The 22,760-nt window shown below is 36.7% G+C and overlaps 3 protein-coding genes across 4 annotated transcripts; 1 reads left to right on the forward strand and 2 right to left on the reverse strand.

Annotated features, from left to right (window-relative positions):
- Window positions 1-1,209: 1,209 nt before the first annotated feature.
- LOC137742382 (organelle RRM domain-containing protein 2, mitochondrial) lies at window positions 1,210-4,258 on the reverse strand. The gene is made up of 4 exons (XM_068482236.2): window positions 3,995-4,258; window positions 2,626-2,694; window positions 2,435-2,541; window positions 1,210-1,579 (listed from the first exon to the last, which is right to left on the reverse strand). The coding sequence occupies exons 1-4, from the start codon at window positions 4,146-4,148 to the stop codon at window positions 1,481-1,483; spliced, it is 429 nt and encodes a 142-aa protein (XP_068338337.1). The 5' UTR covers window positions 4,149-4,258; the 3' UTR covers window positions 1,210-1,480.
- A 4,807-nt stretch (window positions 4,259-9,065) lies between these two features.
- Window positions 9,066-13,514, forward strand: LOC137742258 (mRNA cap guanine-N(7) methyltransferase 1). 2 transcript variants are annotated; one of them, XM_068482076.2, is made up of 12 exons: window positions 9,066-9,464; window positions 9,938-10,077; window positions 10,168-10,236; window positions 10,317-10,388; window positions 11,244-11,345; window positions 11,516-11,572; window positions 11,692-11,830; window positions 12,090-12,154; window positions 12,275-12,388; window positions 12,564-12,687; window positions 12,774-12,835; window positions 12,955-13,514. In XM_068482076.2, exons 1-12 carry the CDS (start codon window positions 9,389-9,391, stop codon window positions 13,048-13,050), a joined length of 1,116 nt encoding a protein of 371 aa, XP_068338177.2. In that variant the 5' UTR covers window positions 9,066-9,388; the 3' UTR covers window positions 13,051-13,514. The 2 variants fall into 2 exon arrangements, with proteins under 2 accessions (XP_068338177.2, XP_088535616.1); XM_088679490.1 differs by having other exon boundaries at window positions 9,237-9,464; window positions 10,189-10,236.
- Window positions 13,515-14,279: 765 nt separating this feature from the next.
- LOC137742259 (uncharacterized) lies at window positions 14,280-16,390 on the reverse strand. The gene is made up of 3 exons (XM_068482077.2): window positions 15,765-16,390; window positions 14,915-15,101; window positions 14,280-14,764 (listed from the first exon to the last, which is right to left on the reverse strand). Exons 1-3 carry the CDS (start codon window positions 16,127-16,129, stop codon window positions 14,378-14,380), a joined length of 939 nt encoding a protein of 312 aa, XP_068338178.2. The 5' UTR covers window positions 16,130-16,390; the 3' UTR covers window positions 14,280-14,377.
- Between the last annotated feature and the right edge of the window lie 6,370 nt (window positions 16,391-22,760).

Raw genomic sequence — 22,760 nt, forward strand, 5'->3', positions numbered from 1 at the left:
GAAAATAACCGCTTTATATAAATTGCTGAAATTTTGACACGAACAAAATAAGGAACACACAAACATCCTCCAATTTGAATAACTCCAAAATTCATTTGTTTGGTCATGTTTTGCTCTAAAGAAAGTCGAATGTCCTATATTGAAAATATAAAGCAAAGTATCAAAATTCTACCAAAATAATAACCAAATTATACTAAGAATAAGGTAAAATATATAATATAATATTGACTCATCAGTTCTTTCTTACGGCAATTGCAAAAGTTGCAATCCAGAAATAAAAAAACCCCTCCATAAGGGCTTAAACAGTAGAGACCCAAAAGTGGCTAGTAGAGAAAGCCCTAGAAGCCTAGGTAAGGGATGACCCATCGCAACTGCCTGGGACCCAGAAGTAGTTGACCAACCACACCGCCAATTCCACACCACAAAATAACAGTTGTTCACCCTACATCATACCATATACAGACCTTTAAAATCCCCAAATAATAACAATTCTATACCACATATATCAACAATATCAAAATAGACAAAACAAACATGAAAATTATCACCAATTAGCCTGCAAACCGAAAAGAACAACCAAACCTCACAACTACATCCATTGCCAAAAGACCAGCAACAACACAGTTCCCACACCAAAGAAGTAGGATAAGAATTCAGAACGAAAGAAGGGGGTGGGGCAAAGCTCCGCACATAACCCAATGCCTTGATTTCACACACCTTCAACTGAATGAACGACGATTTGTTCTCTAGGTGAGCAGTGGACACAATAGCTCAATTGGACTTCTCATTCGAAGGCGGACAAATTGACAGCAAAAGACAATCTTGAAGGCTAGATCTGTAATATGGGTCAGAGATTTGAGGTTCATTTGGGGCCAATGGAAATCTAGAACACAATGGCGAGAAATAGGGAGAATTTGGATGATCATCAAAAGAGGAGAAATCAATTTCCCAAAATAAAAAGTTGCTCAGGCCCACAACCTCCAACAACCGCGGATTGAGGCAAACTATATTCTCTTTGTGAGGATCTAGAAGATCAATTAATTATACCCATTCATCATTTATTATACGATCAAAAATCATTTTAAAATTTTTATTTAAAATTAAATATAAACAATACCTAAACGTCTACCTCTCTCTGATGGTGAACCTTAATTATTAGTTTTTCGAAAGAACACAATCCCAGACAACCACCAAGCAAAGTCATTAAAATTAAAGTTCAAAAAGAGGTTTAGAATAGATGATATATCAGAAGAAATTTCGCAACAGGTTTACAAAAGCAAACAGTCTTGCAGACCAAATAAAAACATACGAATTATACTACATTTGACTTGTCTTTATTGGTCAGATTAGGACAATCTCCACTTCATTTCAGAAATCGCAGGCAATGAAGACCACCCAACCTCGAACCAAAAAATGAAGTATGATCAATAAATTCCAGGATTTATTAACCTGACAAGCTTTCTCGCCCTGGATACAGGATTTAATAACGGCTATATGGAGAAGCCATATTGATCTGAGGTGGTGGAGGCGGCTGTCTTGGTCTTGCGTATTCAGCAAATATGACCCAACCATCGAGAAACTATGCACAAACAAAACAAAAACTTCAGTTCCAAGATAGATAAGTGTGTACAACAAGTGCCAGAGAAAGGGTCATATCAAAACTTGGAAACTTTCGTATTTAAAGGGCCTTAAAAGTTTAAGTAAATTCCCAAACAGGCCTCGATAACATTTGTTTGTTCAATGCATGATAACTGAATAACCATAACCTCTGTATTATGAAATACTTATTTTCACACTCGTAAAAGCTTCCTGCACTTATGAGTTTGGACAACGTGACATTATGGTGGCTAATGATCTTTGGACACCAGACCATGTGGTTTGCAGGTTAGGGGATGAACGTGCAACCAAATTATCCTAGAGGAAGTGACCATTTTCGTAGTCAGAAAAAAGTATTGGGTTTTTAGGATAGATGTCTTTGAAAGAAAACTAAATATGCTAAAACTGCTTCAGTGCTTGGAATGTTAAGTTCATGCAATCATCAGGGTTCCGACTGGAAATTCCTTATATTGTGCTCATATCAGTCATAGAGCTTCCTTCTGAATGGAAGCAAAGTAAGTGCATTCTGTTTGCCTTGAGCCGGCAGGAAGTAACTGAAAACATTTTCAAAAGGAATTTTCTTTAATTAATGTTTTCATGAAGAGTTGGCAAACTATTTTTTAGAAGCAAGAGTTTCAACTTGTTAAGCATCTTTCATTTTTACAGTTCTGAAGTTCGAGATGTCAATATAGGAAATAGACCACCCAACAAATAAGGAGAACCCTTTTGTTGGGTTAGGAGACGCCATGCTGAAAATTGCCGAAATATTGTGTTTTCGTACTAATTTACCATGTAGTATCTAATATATCCAACAATGCAAGGAATACTATCAACTGACCTTTCCATCCATGCCCTCTATGCCTTTGGCAGCATCTTCTAAGGTAGCATACTTTACAAAACCAAATCCCTTAGAATATCCTGATACCCGATCAGTTACCACTCTAGCTGTAAACGGAACAGAATCAGTAATCAGTATGTACAAAAGAAAATATTAAATAAAAGTAACAATTGTACAGAATAACTACACACCATGAACTACTTCACCAAACTGAGAAAAGGCTTCGTGTAGTTTTTCTGTAGTAGTACGTTTGCTGAGCCCTGAAAACAAACAGATAACTGACCTAATAAAATTCATAGTACATCAAAAGGGAACTCTCAAGTGTGATTAAGTCTACCCTACTGAAGTCTGCGAGGCACTTATCTACTAAAGAAAAAATGGAAGAAGTTAATCTAAAAATAAATGGAAGACAGAGCAATAGCTCTCAAGATAATCAAGGCACACGGTTCATTTCTGAAACTCTTCAGGTGATTAACAAAAATAAATTGTTGCCTTAAAAGATAAATTCTCACTCCCAGCCATTAATAATGATGATCAGAACAGATCATAGAAGATACATCTGACTGACGGGCCATGTGAAACAAAACAGTAGCTCATTGATGAAGAGTCGCCTATTCGTTGTTCGCATCAAGTGATTCATGTGGTTCATGGATTTTCAAAATTCAATTTCATACCCATTAAATACATCAGTCATTTGCACACTCACAAATTACATTGACCGAGGAGTAAACAATCATTTAAAAGATACTATTTATTCCTTCTATTATACCTGACATTAACGACTAATGTCAAGGAAAGAGATAACAAAAACTCGAAATTTCTGGCCCCTTTAATAACAATTCCACTTTTAGTTTTTATCTTTCGTTTTCATTTTGTGTTAGAGATGGAGGGGAAATGCAAGGAAGAAACGAGAGATATGGAGGGATATACATAAGTGGAGGAAGGATGGTCAGACAGGCGTAGAAGAAATATACAGGTACAAAAACGAAATAGTTATCAAACGGTGAAAACTAAAACCAAACCCTCCACCAGCCTTCTTCAAGCATCAACAGTGAAAACTAATTACAAAGTAGTTATCAAAAGGGACCGAACATATCCAACATCTAATATGAGTCTATAATTAAGAAGTTGCAAAATTTAACCCTGCAACACTCTGTTTGGTTTGTCAAAAAATAAAGAAAAAAAAAAGAAAAAAAAAAAAAAGGAAATTGAAAAACAACAGTCTAACTAATTAGGGTTTCTGTAACTAAAAACAAAATGGTAAACTGTAGAAGTAAGCAAACCAATCAAATAAGCGGGGGCGTTCAGTTTCTAGGTTGCAAGTAATAAGAAAATACTAAACAAAACAAAAAGGTTATGATTTCCTGTAATTATTTCTGCATTTTCTCAGCAACCACAAACTCATAAACTCCAAAATCATTGAATAAGCGGCACAAAGATGCGAGCTTTTTACATATTAAAGAAAAATAGACCAAAAAACCGACGACCCATAAGAGATATATCGGCAAATATGAAGGAAATGTGGGGGAAAACGGGAAAAGGGGGAAGGGAGGGAGATACCGGAGACGAAGAGGTTGGTGCTCGGCTCAGCCTGCTCTCGAGCCGAGGGCGTTGCAGAGTTCATTGGGGGAATGAAACTTGTTGAGAAGAGCCGACTCAAGCCGCGAGTGGACCCCGCCGCGGCGGCCGCCGCTGCTCTCAATGTCAAAGCCATTGTCTTTGCGTTCGAGGGTTTATGCTGCAAAATAGCCTAAAACCCTTTTAGCTAAACCCGCGATGTTGGCTTTCTAGAGAGAGGTTGAGGAAGATTGGAGAGCTGGTTCGCGAAATTACGATATTCGCATCCGTTTCTAATGAGTAACGGTCTAAAAATGGTTAAATTGGATATGGATATTTTCGTCCAACAATTATACAAATTTCAGGCCGAAGAGGGAGCCCAATAAGCAACAACCACTTCAAAGTTGGACTTGGGTTCAAGAATCCAGTACGATCTGATCGACCCGTTTGTCTTGAAAAAGAATACCATTAAATCATAGTACTAAATAGTAAATAGTAGGTCTTTTTATGTTCTGAGCTTACCAACTTCACCAACCGGCTCTCCAATCTCTGCCATTTGTCTAGTTACGAACCTCAAACAATATCATAAGACTAGAGGGGACAATCGAGAATCTTTTTTTAGCATTGTTTATAATTCTAAAAGAAAACTAATGAAAAAAATTTGAAAACTTTGAGTTTTAATGATAAGAACAAAATAAAGACTAAAGTGAATAATACCATAACTGACAATTTAGTGTAAAAATATGATTTTTCGTTAAAGTGAACAGTATCGTGGGTTTTTCGTTAAAACTCTCTAATTCTAATGGTTAAGAAATATTTCCTCTTTATTCTACATTCGAGTTTTGGGATTTTGCATTTAGGTTCAACATGTTGCCACACTATTCTATCTAATTGATCACTCTCACGTTTCGACAACGTTTAATGAGTTTCAATCATAGGACACCCCTAGCTGTTTCTTCCCAAAACAACAAATTTATTTTATTACAAGAATATAATTTGGCTTTTATAACGCCATTTAAATGCATAACAGACTTTTAGAAAATAAATATTTCTTGAGTACAACATTATTGAAGGCAAACTATTTTTTTCAAGTAAATGGTAACAATAGTCACTTAACTTAAAATTCATTAACATTGATCTCTTAACTCATCAAGATGTGTAGCTATGGTCATTTTCGTCAACTTCGTCAGAATTTTGTCAAAATAAGTTAGGTTGGAATGACCATTGCTATAATTGGGGTCTCTCAACTTATCAAAATGTGCGGTTATGATCATTTTCATTAACTTCGTCATAATTTTGTCAAAAAATGAGTAACGTTGAAAGGACCATTGCTGCAATTGGGTTCAGGTTGAAGGACCATTGCTCCAATTGGGTTAAAGTTAAGGGACCATTTCTCCAGTTGGATTAAAGTTGAGGGACCATGGCTGCACGTTTTGATGAGTTAAGGGACCAATGGTAATGTATTTTTAGTTGAGAGACTGGTGCTCCAATTAAATTAGAGTTAAGAGACCATTAGTACAATTTACTCTTTTTTTCCATCAGGATCAAACCTTTTTTTGTAACTTTAAAAACACCGGGATCTTCCGCTAACGCTTGCATGCAGATATGAAGGGTGGTTGGGCGTAAAGATAGTGTAATTATCAAACAGCTGCAAAAAAGTAAAATACTGAAAAAACTTGACATTACCTCACTCACATACAGAAAAGACTTCGAACATTATGCCTTCACCTGCTTCAAAACTTTTGGCGACAACTTTAAGAACTGGATCACCTTCGACGAGCCTCATGGTAACGCGCTCCAACGAGCCTCTATGTCATGTATTTTGTAAGAAGGGAAATTCATCTGCTGAATTGTACATTGTTGTGCACAAATCCTCCTGTCTCATGCTGCCACTTATCATAATTACCAGCAATTTTTCAAGGTACCCTCATTTCTCTGTATGATTATACTTCCTAACTCAAACAGTAATCGTTATGATGTATGTTAAAGAAAAAGAAGAAAATGTAACTTAGGTTTTTCTTATTTTTAATGGATTCATTGGATGTCAAATGGTATGAGCATGTACCTGATAAAGAGGAGGACATAGATGTAGCGCATAGAGCAATTGATTTCTCATTGGGATGGTAACTTCTTTGTAAATGTTTTATGCAGCATGTTTAGGAGATTCCGAAAATTGTGTTTAAACTTGCGTAACACGGAAAAGTTAATCAGGTTCCTTGATCCACTATTTTTTTGGCGAATATCCTCTTTCAATGGAGATACTTGTAGGTAAGAGATTACCAGAGATTTCTCAAGAAATTCCTGATTGGAACCATGGACTTTGTTGGCATAAACCAATACACCACATTATATGCTCAAAACGACAGGACTCAGATTCGAAAGTTCGTAACAGGACTCAGATTCAAGCATCACAAAATTGATGGCAATCCGACAAAGTACATTGCAATTTTTTGCAACCCCAATTGCTTCGATTAAACTTTCAATTAATTGTGTTTTTGAACAAATGAAAAATGTATAATTTCTGGAGAAAAGAACCAAAGAGCATGGCAAGAATGGAAACGATGGGGTTGGAACTGTCGCAGCATAAGATTGTTGTCAGGAAAGAGCACAGATTGTAGTTTGTGCTGTGCGAAAAGCCTCAGCAAGGTACCGAATGGTGTTAGTTTTGGGTTACTTGCATAAGTTGCTGGCTTAATCCAAATAGGAGGTGTCAAGGTGCAAGAGATAAAAATCTAATTTTCCCTCACTAGTTTTGCAAGTACTAATTCATCATGCAATTGGAGCCTTAATCTACCAAACAAGATCTACATCATAATCGCTCAAATTTGACTAGAGTTTTGCTACTATAGACATTTGGGGTGCGTTTGTTGCATCGGATTATCTTCAACTGGACTAGTTTCAGGGATTAAGCTAGACTGGCTTAGATTAGACTAAATTAAACTAACTTAGTAAAACGTTTGGTGTAGTGTCGGACTAAAAAGTTGGACTAACTTCTAATTCTAGTTCAATTCCTAGGCTTCCAATTAAATTACCTATTTTCCTTATATCTTCAACATTAATACGTAGAAAGCAATTAGCCAAAACATCAACCTGGAATCCAATTAATCAAGTTTATGATCTCTTATTTTCTTAGAAACCAAACATAATACATACATATAATTAAGAAACATAATTCGCGGGACAAAATGCATTTGGATAAACAAAGCTTGGAGCTTTTTAAGCAAATATTTTTATCCTAACTAACCTACAGAAGATTTCGATAGCTTGACAAAAACTGTAGTTGGTGACTGAACAAAGTTGAAGTTTTGCAAGGAAAGAAGAAGATAATAAATGGGTGAAATTTTTCATCTTTTTAGATTAATTAAAGTTTTAATTCTTATTTTGTGGACTTTCTTTTTCTTGTTTTGGGAGAAAATGGGGGCACTGTCAGTGCATCAACCTCTATGGGATTCATGCCCCCTCGATGGGCTCTGGTATATTATAAACGGATCTAAAAAATCTCAAGCATAATAACGAAACCCTGTATTTGAAAATGAAAACTTATGAAATGGACAACTTGTAGATGAATAGGAATGGAGGAGAGATTAGATGGTGACGACGAGCTTCAACATTGAGAGCAAAGTCGCTGCCGCTTCTGCTGCTACTGCTGATCTTCAACGTTGGGGACTATTGGGTTATGGTACTTGGGTTTACTCCGAATGGCAAAAAACTCGAGACGCGCTCAGTGGGATGGGTGAAGCGAGGAAGATGAAGCAGATGGGAGGGGCAAAGTGAGGAAAATGAAGCAGATGGGATGGTCGAAGTGAGGAGAGACGAAGCGGTCTTAGTAGTTCGCTCTGCTTCAACAAGTCTCGCTAAGAACGGCTAACGAAGCGTTTAGTCCATTCGAGTCCCACTTTGTCTCAGTAAACTTAGTCTATGCAGCTAACAAACAAGAGATTGGACTAGCACTTAATCCAGTTCAGTCCAATGAAAGCTAGTGAGGGCAAACAAACACACCCTTGGGGATTCAAAAGTGCCAAAAAAAAATGTGTACATCAAAAACGCATTTTGATTGTGTTTGACTTAAATATTTGTGTTTTGGTTGTCATAGAAATGACTTTTATCTCCAAAGAAGATGTCAAAACTGTCAAATAGACAAAAAACAGACATTTTTAGTAGTAAAAGTGGCTCTAACCGACGAGCCAAATGTTGACTTGGTTTGAAGGAGTTGCTTCTAGCCTAAAAAATGATAGCAAGAGAGGTTGATGCCAAATTATTTTTAATTTGATTAATAGTAGGACTACAATAAACACAACCTATTTGGTTGAGTAGTGCTAGGTAGACCAAAATTTTAGACCAAATATGCAAGCTATGTGATGTGTAATCAATAGGAGTTTAAATCTTATGCAACCAAATTTTTGTGTGGTCTCTTTGTGCCCTATCTATTTGAGTGACACATCTCCTTTGGCTTAATTTATCACTAGTTTTTTTTTTTTAATTGAGGAAATAAGTTGAAAGGTTAATACTGTTAAGTGAGGTTTAAATGAAGAGTCAAGTGTCAACAAATAAGATAGGTCACAAAGAGGCATAGGGTTTTGGTTACAAAATATTTGAACCCTGTCAATTAGAAATAAGCACGTTAATTAACAATTAAGTAATAATTCAATCATCAATAATCATGTCATGTTGGTTTACAAACTTTGGTCTATGTAGTTGGTTTCCCTAGTATTACCCTATTTGGTTTCTTTGTAATTGTTAATTTCCACCTTCTTTAATAAATAACTCATAAATATAAGTATATGACAAAAGAAAATAATATAAAATCAAACATTATGACATTTGGGTGGACTTAGAAAATTTTGATAAGGCGTCAAATTTAAATTTAATGTTTTGTATTTGACATCTTCTTCAAGGGAAAATTTTTAGTATATTAAAAACACAATTGGTATCCTATATGTAATAATACAATTGATTAAAAATTTAAATAATTAAATTATGCATTTAGTATAACAAACTATTCTCGACACACTAAAAATTTCACCTGGTTTAGAGATGCTCTAAAGAAGCACCCGGAACTTTTGTTGACATGTTTATAACAAAACGGTAAAAGCGAAAGGATATATTCTGAAAGCGGTCCCAAATGCGAGGTCCATACAACCTGCGGACATAAAAATCTGATACATAAAAACACCACTCAAAGCTACCTATCAATCCTTTCTCCTTCATTCCTTGTCTCTCTCAAATCTCACCTCACTAATAAATAATTATTAAACACAACAAATAGAAACAAAAATAACGTTGCCGTCTGTCCCTGTTTCGCTTCCCTTTGCTTCTTGTTATCAAAGCTCTAATTTTGTGCCTGCATTCGGTTCTTCCTCGCAGACTAGTGTGCCGGTGCTATTTCGATTCTTGCCCATGAAACGAGGGTACTCCGAATCGTCCTCCACCTCTCTCGGGCCTCCCCAATCGAGATTCAAACACAACCCAGAAGGTAAATGACATAAACCCTTTTGTTTTCTGGTTCGGATTTGTGATTCCTTGTGCTGAATTCGCATTCTTTTTGGTTATTTTGGGAGTTTTTGGATCTGGGTTTTGTGGGTTTTTGCTGATGAAGTGAAGGAATTTGAAGAGAATTGTACAAGTTTGAACCTTTTTTTTCTTATTTGTTCGTGTTTTGGATTGCCAATTTACCCTTTATTCAATTATTTTGTGTGCCTGATTACTAGGGTGATTAATTGGAACCTGGGAGTTTTAGTTCCCCAACTTATTTTGTAACAGAGGAAACTGAGAAGAAGGGAATGTGACTAAAATTTTGAATTTTCTATTTCTTACTATATTTTATAGCAGAAACAAAGGAAAGCAAATATGTATGTTTTCTTTTTTGTCTATGTGTGTGTAATAGCCAACAAAGGACAATATATCTTCATGTTTTTCTAATCATGGTTTATTACGTTGTGGTCTTAGGTGATTCAGAGTTCTTGGAGGATGAAACCACAAAAAAATTCGCACGTAAAGTGGCCGATCATTACAGTGCAAGGACGAATCAAACTCTAGAAGAACGAGAAGCGAGTCCAATCATCCATTTAAAGAAGCTTAACAATTGGGTTTGTCTTTTAGTCTTCTAAATACTGCAAAATGGTTTGATCACACTCCTTACTTTTTAGTTGATTATAGTTCCTTATCCTGTTGACCAGATTAAGAGTGTTTTAATCCAGCTATATGCTCATAGAGGAGATGCTGTCCTGGATCTTGCATGTGGCAAGGTATTGCTGGTTCATTTGTATATTTTCTCTTACCCTTCCTTCCGCTAAACGTTCTCTTTTGAATGTATTCTATTGGCTAGGGAGGTGATCTCATCAAATGGGACAAGGCTAAAATTGCGTATTATGTTGGAATTGATATCGCTGAAGGCTCGGTAAGTACTTAAATTTGGTTATACTTACCTTATTTGTTATCATTTTTCTTTTTGATAAAAGCTTTGTTGGGTCTGTTTTAAGCTCTTCATCGTAGTCAACTATTTATCTTTTAATGGAGTAGAAAAATTGATTCGAGGACCATTTTTTGCTGTATTTCTACACAACCACTAACCTACATTTCAGGATGTGTAATTTTGCACCAGTAGTAATAGACTTCTAGTTGCCTGACATTATAGCTTTTGTGAATTGTCATCTATTCTTTTCATCAACGTTGGAAAATTTGCATTAGTACTTATTGACTTATATTTGTCTTACATTATTGCTATTGTGAAGTGTCCTCTATTCAATTCATTAATGTTTGGGAAAAATTTTATTTTCGATAGTTGTTTAGTTTTTATTTGGTATGGAAGGAAAGTATTTTCCTTGTCAAACGAGGTATGAGTTTGGCGAACTGTGTCATGTGGACAAATCTAGGTTAGGATGATATGGTATTGTTCCGTAGGTGAGTTGAGACTTGAGAGGGTTTAAGGCTATTTTTCCGACCTAAGCAACTTCTGTTTTTTCTTTGCTTGTGATTTACTTTTAGTTTTTCTTTTATTTGCACCATCTCATCATGTAGTGATAGATTTCCCAGTTTTTATGACAGTAAAGATCTTTTTGAATGTCATCCTTCTCTTTCATGTATGAAATATTCTTTTTGTGTATGTATTTGTCCGATGAAAAATGAGTGACATTTTTTCTCATGACCTTAGTTGGAAGTCATTTTTGTTGTCAGCCTCTTGCCCACAGTGTTATTATTTTTAAAAGTGTGCCGTCATCAACCATCTTGTTGTTGTGTTCAAATATTTGTACAGATAGAAGATTGTCGTACCCGTTACAATGGCGATGCCGACCATCATCAGCGTCGTAAAAAGTTTACATTTCCTGCGCATCTTATGTGTGGAGATTGCTATGAGGTAATTGCAAATTTAATAGCTGCTAACTAAGCCATTGTTTTGTTCCTAGGGAGCTTGCTTTTGCTTCACTCTATCAACAAAGAAGCCATTAGGAAGCAGCATATGTGGAAACGCTGTGTGGTGCTTGTATACCATATGATTATTAATGCTATGTATTTGCATGGTTTCAGGTTCGCCTGGATAAAGTCCTGGCTGACGATGCCCCCTTTGATGTTGTCAGTTGCCAGGTGAGCCTCTCGGGCACTAATGGCTTTCTAGTTTCTACCTTATACTGTATAGTAATTAAAAGATTTGAGGGGAGGAAAGCCTTTGAAACTGACCCATTAAAACACATTTTATTTTGCAGTTTGCCTTGCATTATTCCTGGTCTACTGAGGCACGTGCGCGGCGAGCCTTGGCTAATGTATCGGCTTTACTGCGACCTGGCGGTACTTTTATTGGAACAATGCCCGATGCGAATGTGATTATCAAAAAGCTTAGAGAAGGTTTATTTTATTCCTTGTTGATTCATTTCCTTTGAGAGTCATGTTAAACTGTGACCTACGAAAAGGAAACAAATTTCACTCTGATAACTGTCATTTGTCTCATAAGCAATATTTTCTCTCCGGGTGAGTAGATGGTGAAATTCATTAGAAATATGTATTTCCCATTTCATTCTCTTATGTTTAGCATTAAGATTCTTGGGCATAGCAGACTACTTTAACCATTATTTATGGGAGATCCTATTTTCATTGTGATGTCCAGCTGAAGGATTGGTCTTTGGTAATAGCGTCTACTGGATACGTTTTGATGATGACTTTTCTGAAAAGGTATGACTTTACTCAGATGCGTTGTTTTTCAATTTGGCTATTCTCCAACCCGAGACATTAGAATCTATAAACTATTTGTAATTATTCCTAATTTGACAAATACTTGTTGTATGATTGCAGAAATTCAAGTCTTCGAGCCCCTTTGGTATCAAGTACAAGTTTCACCTGGAGGATGCTGTTGATTGCCCGGAATGGATTGTCCCCTTTCATGTTTTCAAATCGCTGGTTGAAGAGGTATACTTTCTTCTTTCATCCTCTTGAAATTGCTATTAAGGTTATCAGCACAAACGGTGACAGAAGTGCATTCAGAAGCACACACTGCTATGTGATGGGAGCTATCTGGAACGTTTTCCTATTTGTTAGGCTAAGAATCTTCTCGTATTCATATGAATGAATTCACCTTTTGCAGTATGATATGGAGCTAGTTTTCATGAAGAACAACCACGAATTTGTGCATGAGTATATGAAAAAACCAGAATTTGTGGAGTTAATGCGGAGGCTTGGTGCATTAGGTGATGGTAACCAAGATCAAAGTAAGTTTGTTGCCTATCAACTGTGAAAATATGGTTTCGGTTGCTTGTGTCTGATAATGCATCTCATTCCGCTTGTCAATATCCAGGCACACTATCGAAAGACGAATGGGAAGTAGCTTATCTCTATTTGGCATTTGTCTTGAGGAAGGTGAGCGAGCGTGAGCGCACGCTTGTAGTACCCCGATGCGATTTTTCATTACTGTGTTGCTGTTACCATTATTGTAGTCTGTTTGCATTTGCTGTGTGTTAAATCTGTGTTGTTTTCAGCGAGGGGAACCTGATCGGACACAAGTAAACGGTAGAAGAGACAAAGGGAAGATGAACATATTAAAGGAGGACGTCATGTACGTAAGTAATGACTAGTGCAACGCCAATTATGTCTCGAAGATCCATTTTTACAGCAGAAGACAAGAATGATCGGCAGCACAGGAGAAACGTGCTTGGCCAAATGGGAAAGCCGAAGAGCCGACTCCCCACAATGTTCGACTAGCTACTATCTTTTTTTTTTTTTTTTCTTTTCCTGAGTACAAGGATATATTTTTACACTAATGGGAGGGGGAAAATAGTTTAAGCCACACAATGGGTAACCTAATTTGATGTCGAATTCACTTATAAGTGAAGAAGAATATCATCAGAATGTACTGTTAAGTGACTCGACTAGCTACTATCAGCTTTGTAGATTTACAAAGATCCAAGATTTGTAACTTTCATCGTAATCAACGCTCCGTAGGAAATAACTGTTTGTAGTTATGAGAAATAGTTTTAACCACTCAGAAGTGAACCCCAGCCAAATGTAACAAATGAATTACATTGTTTACATTTTTTTACCTTGCATTTTATTTGTGGCGTTTAATGACGTTTATCTCTTCGCATGCGATCTTGTGTTCGATTCTCTCTCTTCGTCAATATTCGTTTTATGAGTTATGGTTAGGGAGCCCAAAAACATAAGTGTCATCAGTCTAACCCCTCTTCGATTATTTTTGCATGAGCACTTTCAGAATTATACGTAGAATCAGTTACATTATTGTAGTCTGTTTGGCTATGAATATGTGTTGGAAGAACAAATCTGTCTAATTTTCGAGAGGAACCTGATCGGACGCATGTGAATCGTAGACGACACAAAGGAAAGATGGATTTATCGGAGGACGACATTGTTTACTTTAGCAATGATTAAAAACAAGATATAAACACACAGGAAAACCAAAAGGAACCTTCTTCCATTGGCATGGAGCTAAAGCCACACAACAATTACTTTCTTCAATTCATCTCACCATCCTCAGTTTCTCAACCTTGTCATTTTTTTTTATACAATTATGGATTAATCAAGGCTGTGGCTAGCCGCCAATAGCGTCAGCCAACCTAAGACGCCAAACTAGTCAAGATCAAGCATTCTAAATGCATAAATCACAACGAAAACCTGACAACAAAACATTCCCAGAAAGTTAACCATAGAAGCTGCATAAGCTGTACATGCTATCTAACTAGCTTCTCTATTTGATTAAACGATCTGTTAAGCATTTACCAACAGAAAAAGAAAAAGATTACCTACGCCAAAGAAATACGCACGCAGCTTGCTCATCTGATGGCAATACTTTCGGCATCAAATTTGCTTTTATTTATTCCACAACACTCATTAGGCAGAGATAAACACATTTGGGATTGGTTTTTCGGCAGATTCACCTAGAATTAACTAGGCACGCTTCAGCAAGACCACCATAACAACCATAATTGCTAGTCCCATGAATGCAGATGCTACAACTGACTTTGTATTCCCTCCATCTGCTTCAGTCTCAGCTGCAGGGGGTTCGAAAATGTTCTGGATGAATGACGACAAATCACTGACCCACTTCTCCACCGTCAGCTTGATTTTCTGCACAAAACCACCGGGCATATCTTCCAAGCAGTCAGATTTCTCTGATTCGTCTTCAAGCTTCTTGTGTGAAACTGGATAGGTATCTGCCGCATATTCTTCCATGTAACGATTATAGTTCTTGTTGGCCATAAATTGCTTGACCGCAGAATTTTCCATCATAGCATTCCAGATATTCGGGTCACTTGCAATTGAAGCAACAACATTCTGGGGGCATGAAACCAAGAAAATCAATTAAGTCCGCTAACAAATTATACAAAGCCATCCATCTTTACATTTTAAGAAGAAAAGTCACATGCCAGATTTCATGTTCAAAGAAACTGGATCCCGGAACGGGCAATGGTTGAAATCAATTACCTGAGCTTCAGAACTTCGACTCAGCATTTCAAATGCATGAAGAGCATGTTTCGGCACCGAAGTCCTAGTAAGAAGTAGGGATTCCATCTCCTCAGGTTCAGGGTTTGTGATCAGAGACAGTCCAGCCACATTATCAGCAGCAGACACTTCCCCAAAATCAGTAGATTTGGGTGAAGAAAGATATACCCTAAAAGTTCATGTACAGTACGCGTGATAGAACAAACGTTAGTCTATAGATTATACATATAGATCAATAGGTGCCTCGTAACAGTCCAACCGATCACGCTTATACAAGGGGAAAACTTTGGACCTCCCAAAATATGGAATCACAAATACAAGCAAATGTTCAACAAAGACATCTACGGATCAATCCACGTCATGTGGATAATCAGAAATTGTTAATTCCATTCAAAAACCAATAAACTCAACAAATCTATTTTCTTCGCACCGAAACCATTCCCGTAATTAATTTCTTCCACATTTGACCAAAATAAAGTACATAATTTCTTCACCCATTCATATATAACAACAAAATCGGCTTCAACATTTCAATAATTTCATTTATCCCAAATGAAAAATTCCCAAAAACTAGAAAAGAACAATCTCAAACATTCTCTTTCTATTTTGCAATTTGTAATTCAAATAAAGCAATTCCACAAGAAATGTAAATTTCCAATAATTGCGGAAAAGTAAATTTTCATAATTTTGCAATTTTCTCTCTTATTTTCTCGTTAACCAAACAGAGCATAACACAAGCTACACAAAATAGAATGGAAATTCATTGGAAAATATAAACAATAAATAACACAATTAAATTAATTTATCATTTTCATTTGTGGAGAAATTATACTTATCGAGGGCGTCTTTCAATTCAGCGGTGGCCTCTTTGGCCTCCTTGAAGCTCGGCGCAGCGTCGAAGACAACCCTCGGCATCGGCTCGCCACCCGACATCACCAGATCATCTTCTCCGGCGCCGACCACCTGCCAGTCGACAAATTCGTCGCCAGCGTCCCACGCAAGCTTCTCGATCGCCGCCACTTCAGCTCCGCCGTTATTCTGAGCCGTGAGGGTCGCCGCCACGGGAATTGAGGCCTTGCGGACCGAATGGCCAGTCGGCGAAGAAACGCCCGGCGCGCCGCGGAGCATGCCACCGTGGACAACGCCGCCGATCCCGGCGACCTTTGCTACCGACCTCACGACTCCGCCACCTCCCATAATTTTTTACGGCTGTGAGAGTGGTAAAACCCTAGAAAGTACAAACCTTGAAACCTCTCGCGCTTTCTTACTCTCTCGCCGATTGATGTTTGTCGGAGGATAATCGGATTTATACGAATTTGTGGAGGGGAGAGAGTGTGTGGAGAGAGAGAGAGAGAGAGAGAGAGAGAGAGAGAGAGAGAAAGAAAAGGATTATTTATTTATTTTCCTTTTTTGTGAGAAATTGAGTGGAAACGTAATCTGCGAGGGAATTTCCGTATTACCTCGACACAGGCACTGTCATCTTTAATAATCGCTGTTGGGTTGCCACATGGATTATTAATATTTCAGAATAATGCTATTTATATTATGTTTTTATACCACCTTATGTGGCATCTAATGTGGACATCCACATCATTTGAAAAATTTATAAAACCCAATGAAATGAAGAAGAAAGAACTTCTCGTATACTACAAACATCATTTAATTAACTAGTTTTTCTTAATTATTAGTTTATTAAATAATGAACTAAATTTAAAAAATATGATTAATTCAAATGATGTAACTGTTCACATCAAATGTCATCTAAGGAGGTATGAAAATGTGGTACAAAAACATGGTATGAATAGCACTACTCTTATTTTCGTTCACTTGTTTTTGGTTGCTGTTCTTTTAAAATATCTTCGATTTTTTTATAGGAATTGTTATTGGTACTTCAAAATTCTCATTCTACACTTCAAGCTTTCTATATTTAGAAAGAAAAATACACTTGTGAAGAGTGTAGAATGAGATTTTTGAAATGCCAATAACACTTATTTATTTATTTATTTAAAACCCGATATTTTCAATTTATCCAACTTTTTAAGGTTTTATGTTTAATTTTAAAAATAATTTAGAACAAGAACTAGAAATTAAAAAACAGAGGTCGTAATTACGCGAATAGTCAAATGAGAAAAGAAAGAAAGTAAAATTCTATCATGTTTTGATGTACGGTATGCATTCAATATTAAAGGTAATGTTTTTATTTGGTCAAAAAGTTCAAGAAATTCAACTGTCTAAAACTCTGGTGTACACTAGTGACACAACGATTTGGTGCATGGCAGAAAATTTTGTAGATAAATTATTTTTTCTTAGTTAGAATTTTTATTTAACTTCTTTTAATTAGATATAAAATAGGTAAGATTTATTGTGTGACATGCAAGAAAGAGGTTTAAATAGAATTATCTTGATTTCTCTAATTTAGCATTATCATTATTCATTTAAGTGTGCAAGATTCAAAATTTAGATCATTTTACATTCAAGTTTATTGGAGAGATTTATCTATAAGTTTAAGCTCTCTTTAGGGTTTTCTGTATAAAAGGTTTTTACATAGAAGTATGAACATTAAGTTTTTTTCATTCCGATTTTCATTCATTTTCTATATATATATATTGGTATTCAAAATGCAGCGTCCTACTCACATGGTTCAAAGAAATTATGGTTAGTCGATTTTAATTCAACGGTGGAGGAGAAAGTACAATAAAAAAGAAGAAGTTAAATTACCACTCATTTGTAGATTAAGATCGAACGTTGAGTGACCTCTTAGATCATAAAATTTATACGTATTTTAAACTTCTCCATTTCGAATTCAACGGTTCGAGGCCATCACCATTGAGGCCTATCCCGATTGCCCATTGTGCTTTTCTTTGAATTGCTACTCATTTACCCGCACTGGGATTTGCCTGTGTTGAAAAGGATTTGATTTTATCTCCCAAAAAATCAAAACACCAACGTTTTAAATCAAAATAAACTTACATGAGCTAAAACAACTAGGAAAATGAGGCCCATCCCAAAGAATCCATTGCCAATGAAACACTCCAAACTAAAACTATTTCGGTAGTTGCTAGCCAGAGACATGTGGCTTGTATTTTATGGGGATTAAGGTTCTATCGGATGTTTGTTCTTTTGGGCCTACTGCTTTTGATGTCTTCTTGTATTCGTTTGATGCTGGTGCCCCTATCTCACCTTACCATATTTGTGGATTTCACGTCTGCGGTGGTGAGTTGTGTAGTTCATGGGTCACATTTGACCCATCCTTTGATCGCTTGATGATGACGTTGGTTGCTGGTCCTGGGAAGATGCTACAACGCCATTCTCTCCAGATCTCCTGTCCAGGCTTCAATCCCCCCTTTGGTGTTCAAGCTTTTGGCGACGACAGTACTAGAGAGATAGCAGAAGTTGATGGGGCTTCTTTGTGTTTCGGCTTTTTCTGCTGCGGGCTCCAATTTCTGTATTGGGCTCTAACTTTTGTTTGTATAGAGGGTCCATTCTTATGTTTTGTGCTTACTTTTGCATTTGGGTCATTCCTCTATTTTGTGCTTTTTTTTTAGCATTTGGACCTCCTTTTCTATAATATTGCTTCGTTGGTAATGAATTTAGCTTTTCTAAAAAAAAAAAAAAAAAAAAAACAAATTCAAAACTCTTGTCGCAGACCTTGTCAAGTTGGCTAAAATAGTATACTTTACCTTCCATATTCAATTTTAAATTTTGAGGTTTGGTCTACCTAGCAAACATGCACGCCTTCAAGTTTAAATTTCAAAACCATTATCATTTTTTTAATAACAATACTTGAGTACTGACCGGTCAGTACCCAATAAATTAACCTTGTTATGTGGCACAACAAGAAAACAACACATGTCTTTCTTTAACTCACAAAATATATAACTTGTCGGGAATATTTTTGCTCACCACATGTATCATCATTAGATAAGTTTTAATTTTGAGATTTATGTAATGGACAGACACAAATCCCCAACATTCTGCTTTCACTCTATCGAAAGTGAAACTGGTGTTTTCTGCCATACGTAGTAAGAAGCTAGAGGCATCACCACAACTTTTGTTGCTATGGTATTTCACTTGAAACAAAGCTAAACCAGCACCAAGAACCCAACCCCAAACCAAAATCGAAAACTAAAATCATAGAAAACGAGTTTATGAATTGGATTTTTTGTTTTAGATCAAAATTGAACAGGAATGTATGTTGCTGAATATGTTGATGAATGAGTTATTAGTGACAAGTAAGACCATCTCCAAAAAAGATGTCAAATTGTTGACCCTAAAAACTACAAAGCCTACGTGCCGTGCAGGCCAAGTAACTAATGAGCTAACTACATCCTTCGGTTGATGCGGGGCGTGCCAACTCGTCGGCCGAGCTTGGCCGAGCTCGGCCAAAGAGTATAATTTGTTGATGTTACGTTGAACGCACTACTGACTTCTTGATCTTGCAACTGCGATCGAGGAAGGAACACGTCTCGAACTTCGGGTTCTCGAGCCTGAAGACAAGGCTGCTAGTTCTGCGAAGTTCACGAATCTTTGCCGCCGGGTTCGGTCACGGTGATTATATTCGTAAGAGTATAAGCACGTTAAATCAGCTCCAAACTATACAGACACAGGTACTCAAAAGAGATGTACGTCTTGATGTTAAATGTGGTTTGACCGTCAGAATGCCGAACTCTGAAACTCACTTGTGAGTATCCAATCATAAAATTACTCGACGTTCAATGTGTCGAATGTAGTAACTTGTAACACCTTACTTCACCGAGAAGGCTAATAAGATGACCTCTGCCAATAAGGATTTGGAAACCCTTCTCGACCGAGACTTGGATAGGTAACCAGTCGCCCTCGACGCAGTGCTGTTTATCCAAACTGCTGATTCTACGGCAACAATGTTGTTTATCCAAACTGAAGATGTTCGCCGGTTGCCTTCATAGTGCTATTTATCCAAACTGAAGGTGTGTTGGCGGAAAAAGAAAATAAAAAATCTTAAGATGTTTGAGAGGTTTGCGCATGGCAATTTGTGTATTGAATTGAAGTGAGCTTTTAATCATCTTATAGAGACCTGCATGCCTAAGTCGTGAAAACCAATCCCAATTGCACTGTGACTCAGAGTCTTTATTGGTGATGCTGACCACGCACTTATCCCATGCATAATCACAATAATAAATGAAGCTCTGAAAACTTTATCTTATATGCACATAAGTCCATGCCTTATCACATCAATCAAAGCTTGATCCCATCTTTGCCATCCTAACCTTCCAATACAATCCTTTTCAAAGATTCAATCCTAATCACGTCACCATCGTTCAAAATCCACGTGTCCCTTTGTAGCCACCTGATACAATCCTACTTTATCTCCTCATCTTGTATGCAATCCTACCTTTTCCTGGATATGATATTGCATGCAACTTCATTAATCCCTTTTAATTAAAATACTTGGCATCCTGCCACATACTCGGTGGCTATGATTCTTCCATGCTGGTTGAACTCCTCCGTGCTTGAATTATTGGAAGATAATCTCCCAATATAATTAAAAATTCCAATACGAGAATCCCGAACAGACCCGTGGAAGAAGAAAAGTCATTGATTTCGATCTGCACTTTGGGTACAAAGTTGATAACATTCCAACGTCTAGAATTCTTCATAATCATCTGACGGTCTTGATTGCTTGGGTTAAAAATATAAATTTGGGTTCAAACAATCATATTAAATGATAATTATTTTGATAAAAACCATAATATTATCCTTCAATAATAACAAAATTATCTTCATTTTTCTTCCGACTATTAAGAGCTATGCTCACTTAACGGCCTTGATTGCACGGGCCGATTGTGACATCCCACATCGCCCAAGGTAGTGATCCTTATATGTATATTTTCATCCCTACCTAGCATGAGGCCTTTTGGGAGCTCACTGGCTTCAGGTTCCATGGGAACTCCGAAGTTAAGTGAGTAGCGCGCGAGAGCATTCCCAGGATGGGTGACCCATCGGGAAGTTCTCGTGTGAGTTCCTAGAAACAAAACCGTGAGGGTGTGCTGGGTCCCAAAACGGACAATATCGTGCTACGGTGGAATCGGGCCTGGGAAGTGGTCCCGCCAGGGCAGGGATGTGACAATTTGGTATTAGAGCCTAACCCTGACCGTGGTGTGCCGACGTGGACGTCGGGCCCCTAAAGGGGGTGGATTGTGACATCCCACATCGCCCAGGGGAGTGATCCTTATATGTATATTCTCATCTCTACCTAGCATGAGGCCTTTTGGGAGCTCATTGGCTTTGGGTTCCATGGGAACTCCGAAGTTAAGCGAGTAGCGCGCAAGAGCATTCCCAGGATGGGTGACCCATCGGGAAGTTCTCGTGTGAGTTCCCAAAAATAAAACCGTGAGGGCGTGGTCGGGGCCCAAAGCGGACAATATCGTGCTACGGAGGAGTCGAGCCCGGGAAGTGGTCCTACCCAGGTGGGGATGTGACATCGATGGTGTAAATTTGGATCCAAACACAAATCTTAAGTGAAATATCATGCAATCAAATTTAAAAGTAGAAATAAGCTCCAACTGATATGTCAATCTTATGTAGATTGACATATGAATTTTTTGTTGTGATCAATTTTGAAATATGAGAAAAGGTGTTGTCAATTAATTTTTTTTAATTATTTAATTGTATGGTCCTATTAATGCACCAATCATAAATCTTGAAAATTTAATTTAATTGATTTCTTTTTAAAAATAGATCCTATAAATATCATTTATAATATATATATATATATATATATATATATATATATATGAGTTGGAGAAAGAAAAAATTTGATATTACCACGTCAGCCATTAAATATATATGTATATGTATCTTTGAAATCTCCATTAAAAATGCTCTAAAGCGTCAGATTAAAAGAGGAGATGGGCATGGGTTGGTGGGGTAGACGAAGAACCACGGTAGGATATGTCATGGCAGTTTGGAAGGGAAGGAAGAAGAAACATGGTGTTTGGTTATAGGTTCAAAAATAGTGGTGGATGTTTGGTTAGCAAGATATAGTTTGATATTATAGGTGTTAAAGTTTTAGCGGCCTCATGAGATTGTCAACAAATTGGATAGTTCGTTGAGTACCCAAATATTAATTTCCTTAAAGCTATTACTAGATTAGATGTTAGATTAAGAAGTTAACGGAGTTTGAATTCACGCCGTAGTGTAAGGGCAATACTTATCTTCATCATTGTAGTAGAGGGCCATTTGCAAGCTACTACTAGATGAAATTGTGTGTGTAAATATAAAAATTTTAAAAAGAAAAAAAAAATTGTTATTATCATTCCAAAATTTTCATTCCACTCTCTTAGCAAATGTGTTTTTCCTTCTAATTATAGAAAACTTGAAATGCAAAATGAGATTTTTGAATGTCAATAACAATTCCGGAAAAAAAAAATAGTTTGAGAGAAATGAGAGAGAGAGTGTGTGTGGGGGTTTTTTTTTTATTACTATTTTTAATTAGTGATACTATGATGACATATAAGTGAGGATTAAAAATAGTAAAATTTGATTTATATACATTACTGCCTAATATTTTATTTTGTGATAAAAGATCAAATTGTCATTTCACCACGTGATGTGGAGAAATAGGTGTTAATAAATAGTTAAGATTTAACATTAGGAAGAGAGTAATGCTAGGTAGAACAACTTTGTAGACACATTTGTAAATTATGTGATATATTACCAATAGTAAATAAACACGTTATTCAATACTTAAGAATTCAATAATTAACAACTACGTCATATGATTTAAATTGATGGTCTTCCTAGTATTACACAAAAAAGATGATATTAACAATACTATCAACTTAAACTA

The sequence above is a fragment of the Pyrus communis genome, chromosome 11 (assembly GCF_041283825.1).
Source record: "Pyrus communis isolate YQ-2024b chromosome 11, ASM4128382v1, whole genome shotgun sequence".
NCBI lineage: Eukaryota > Viridiplantae > Streptophyta > Magnoliopsida > Rosales > Rosaceae > Pyrus > Pyrus communis.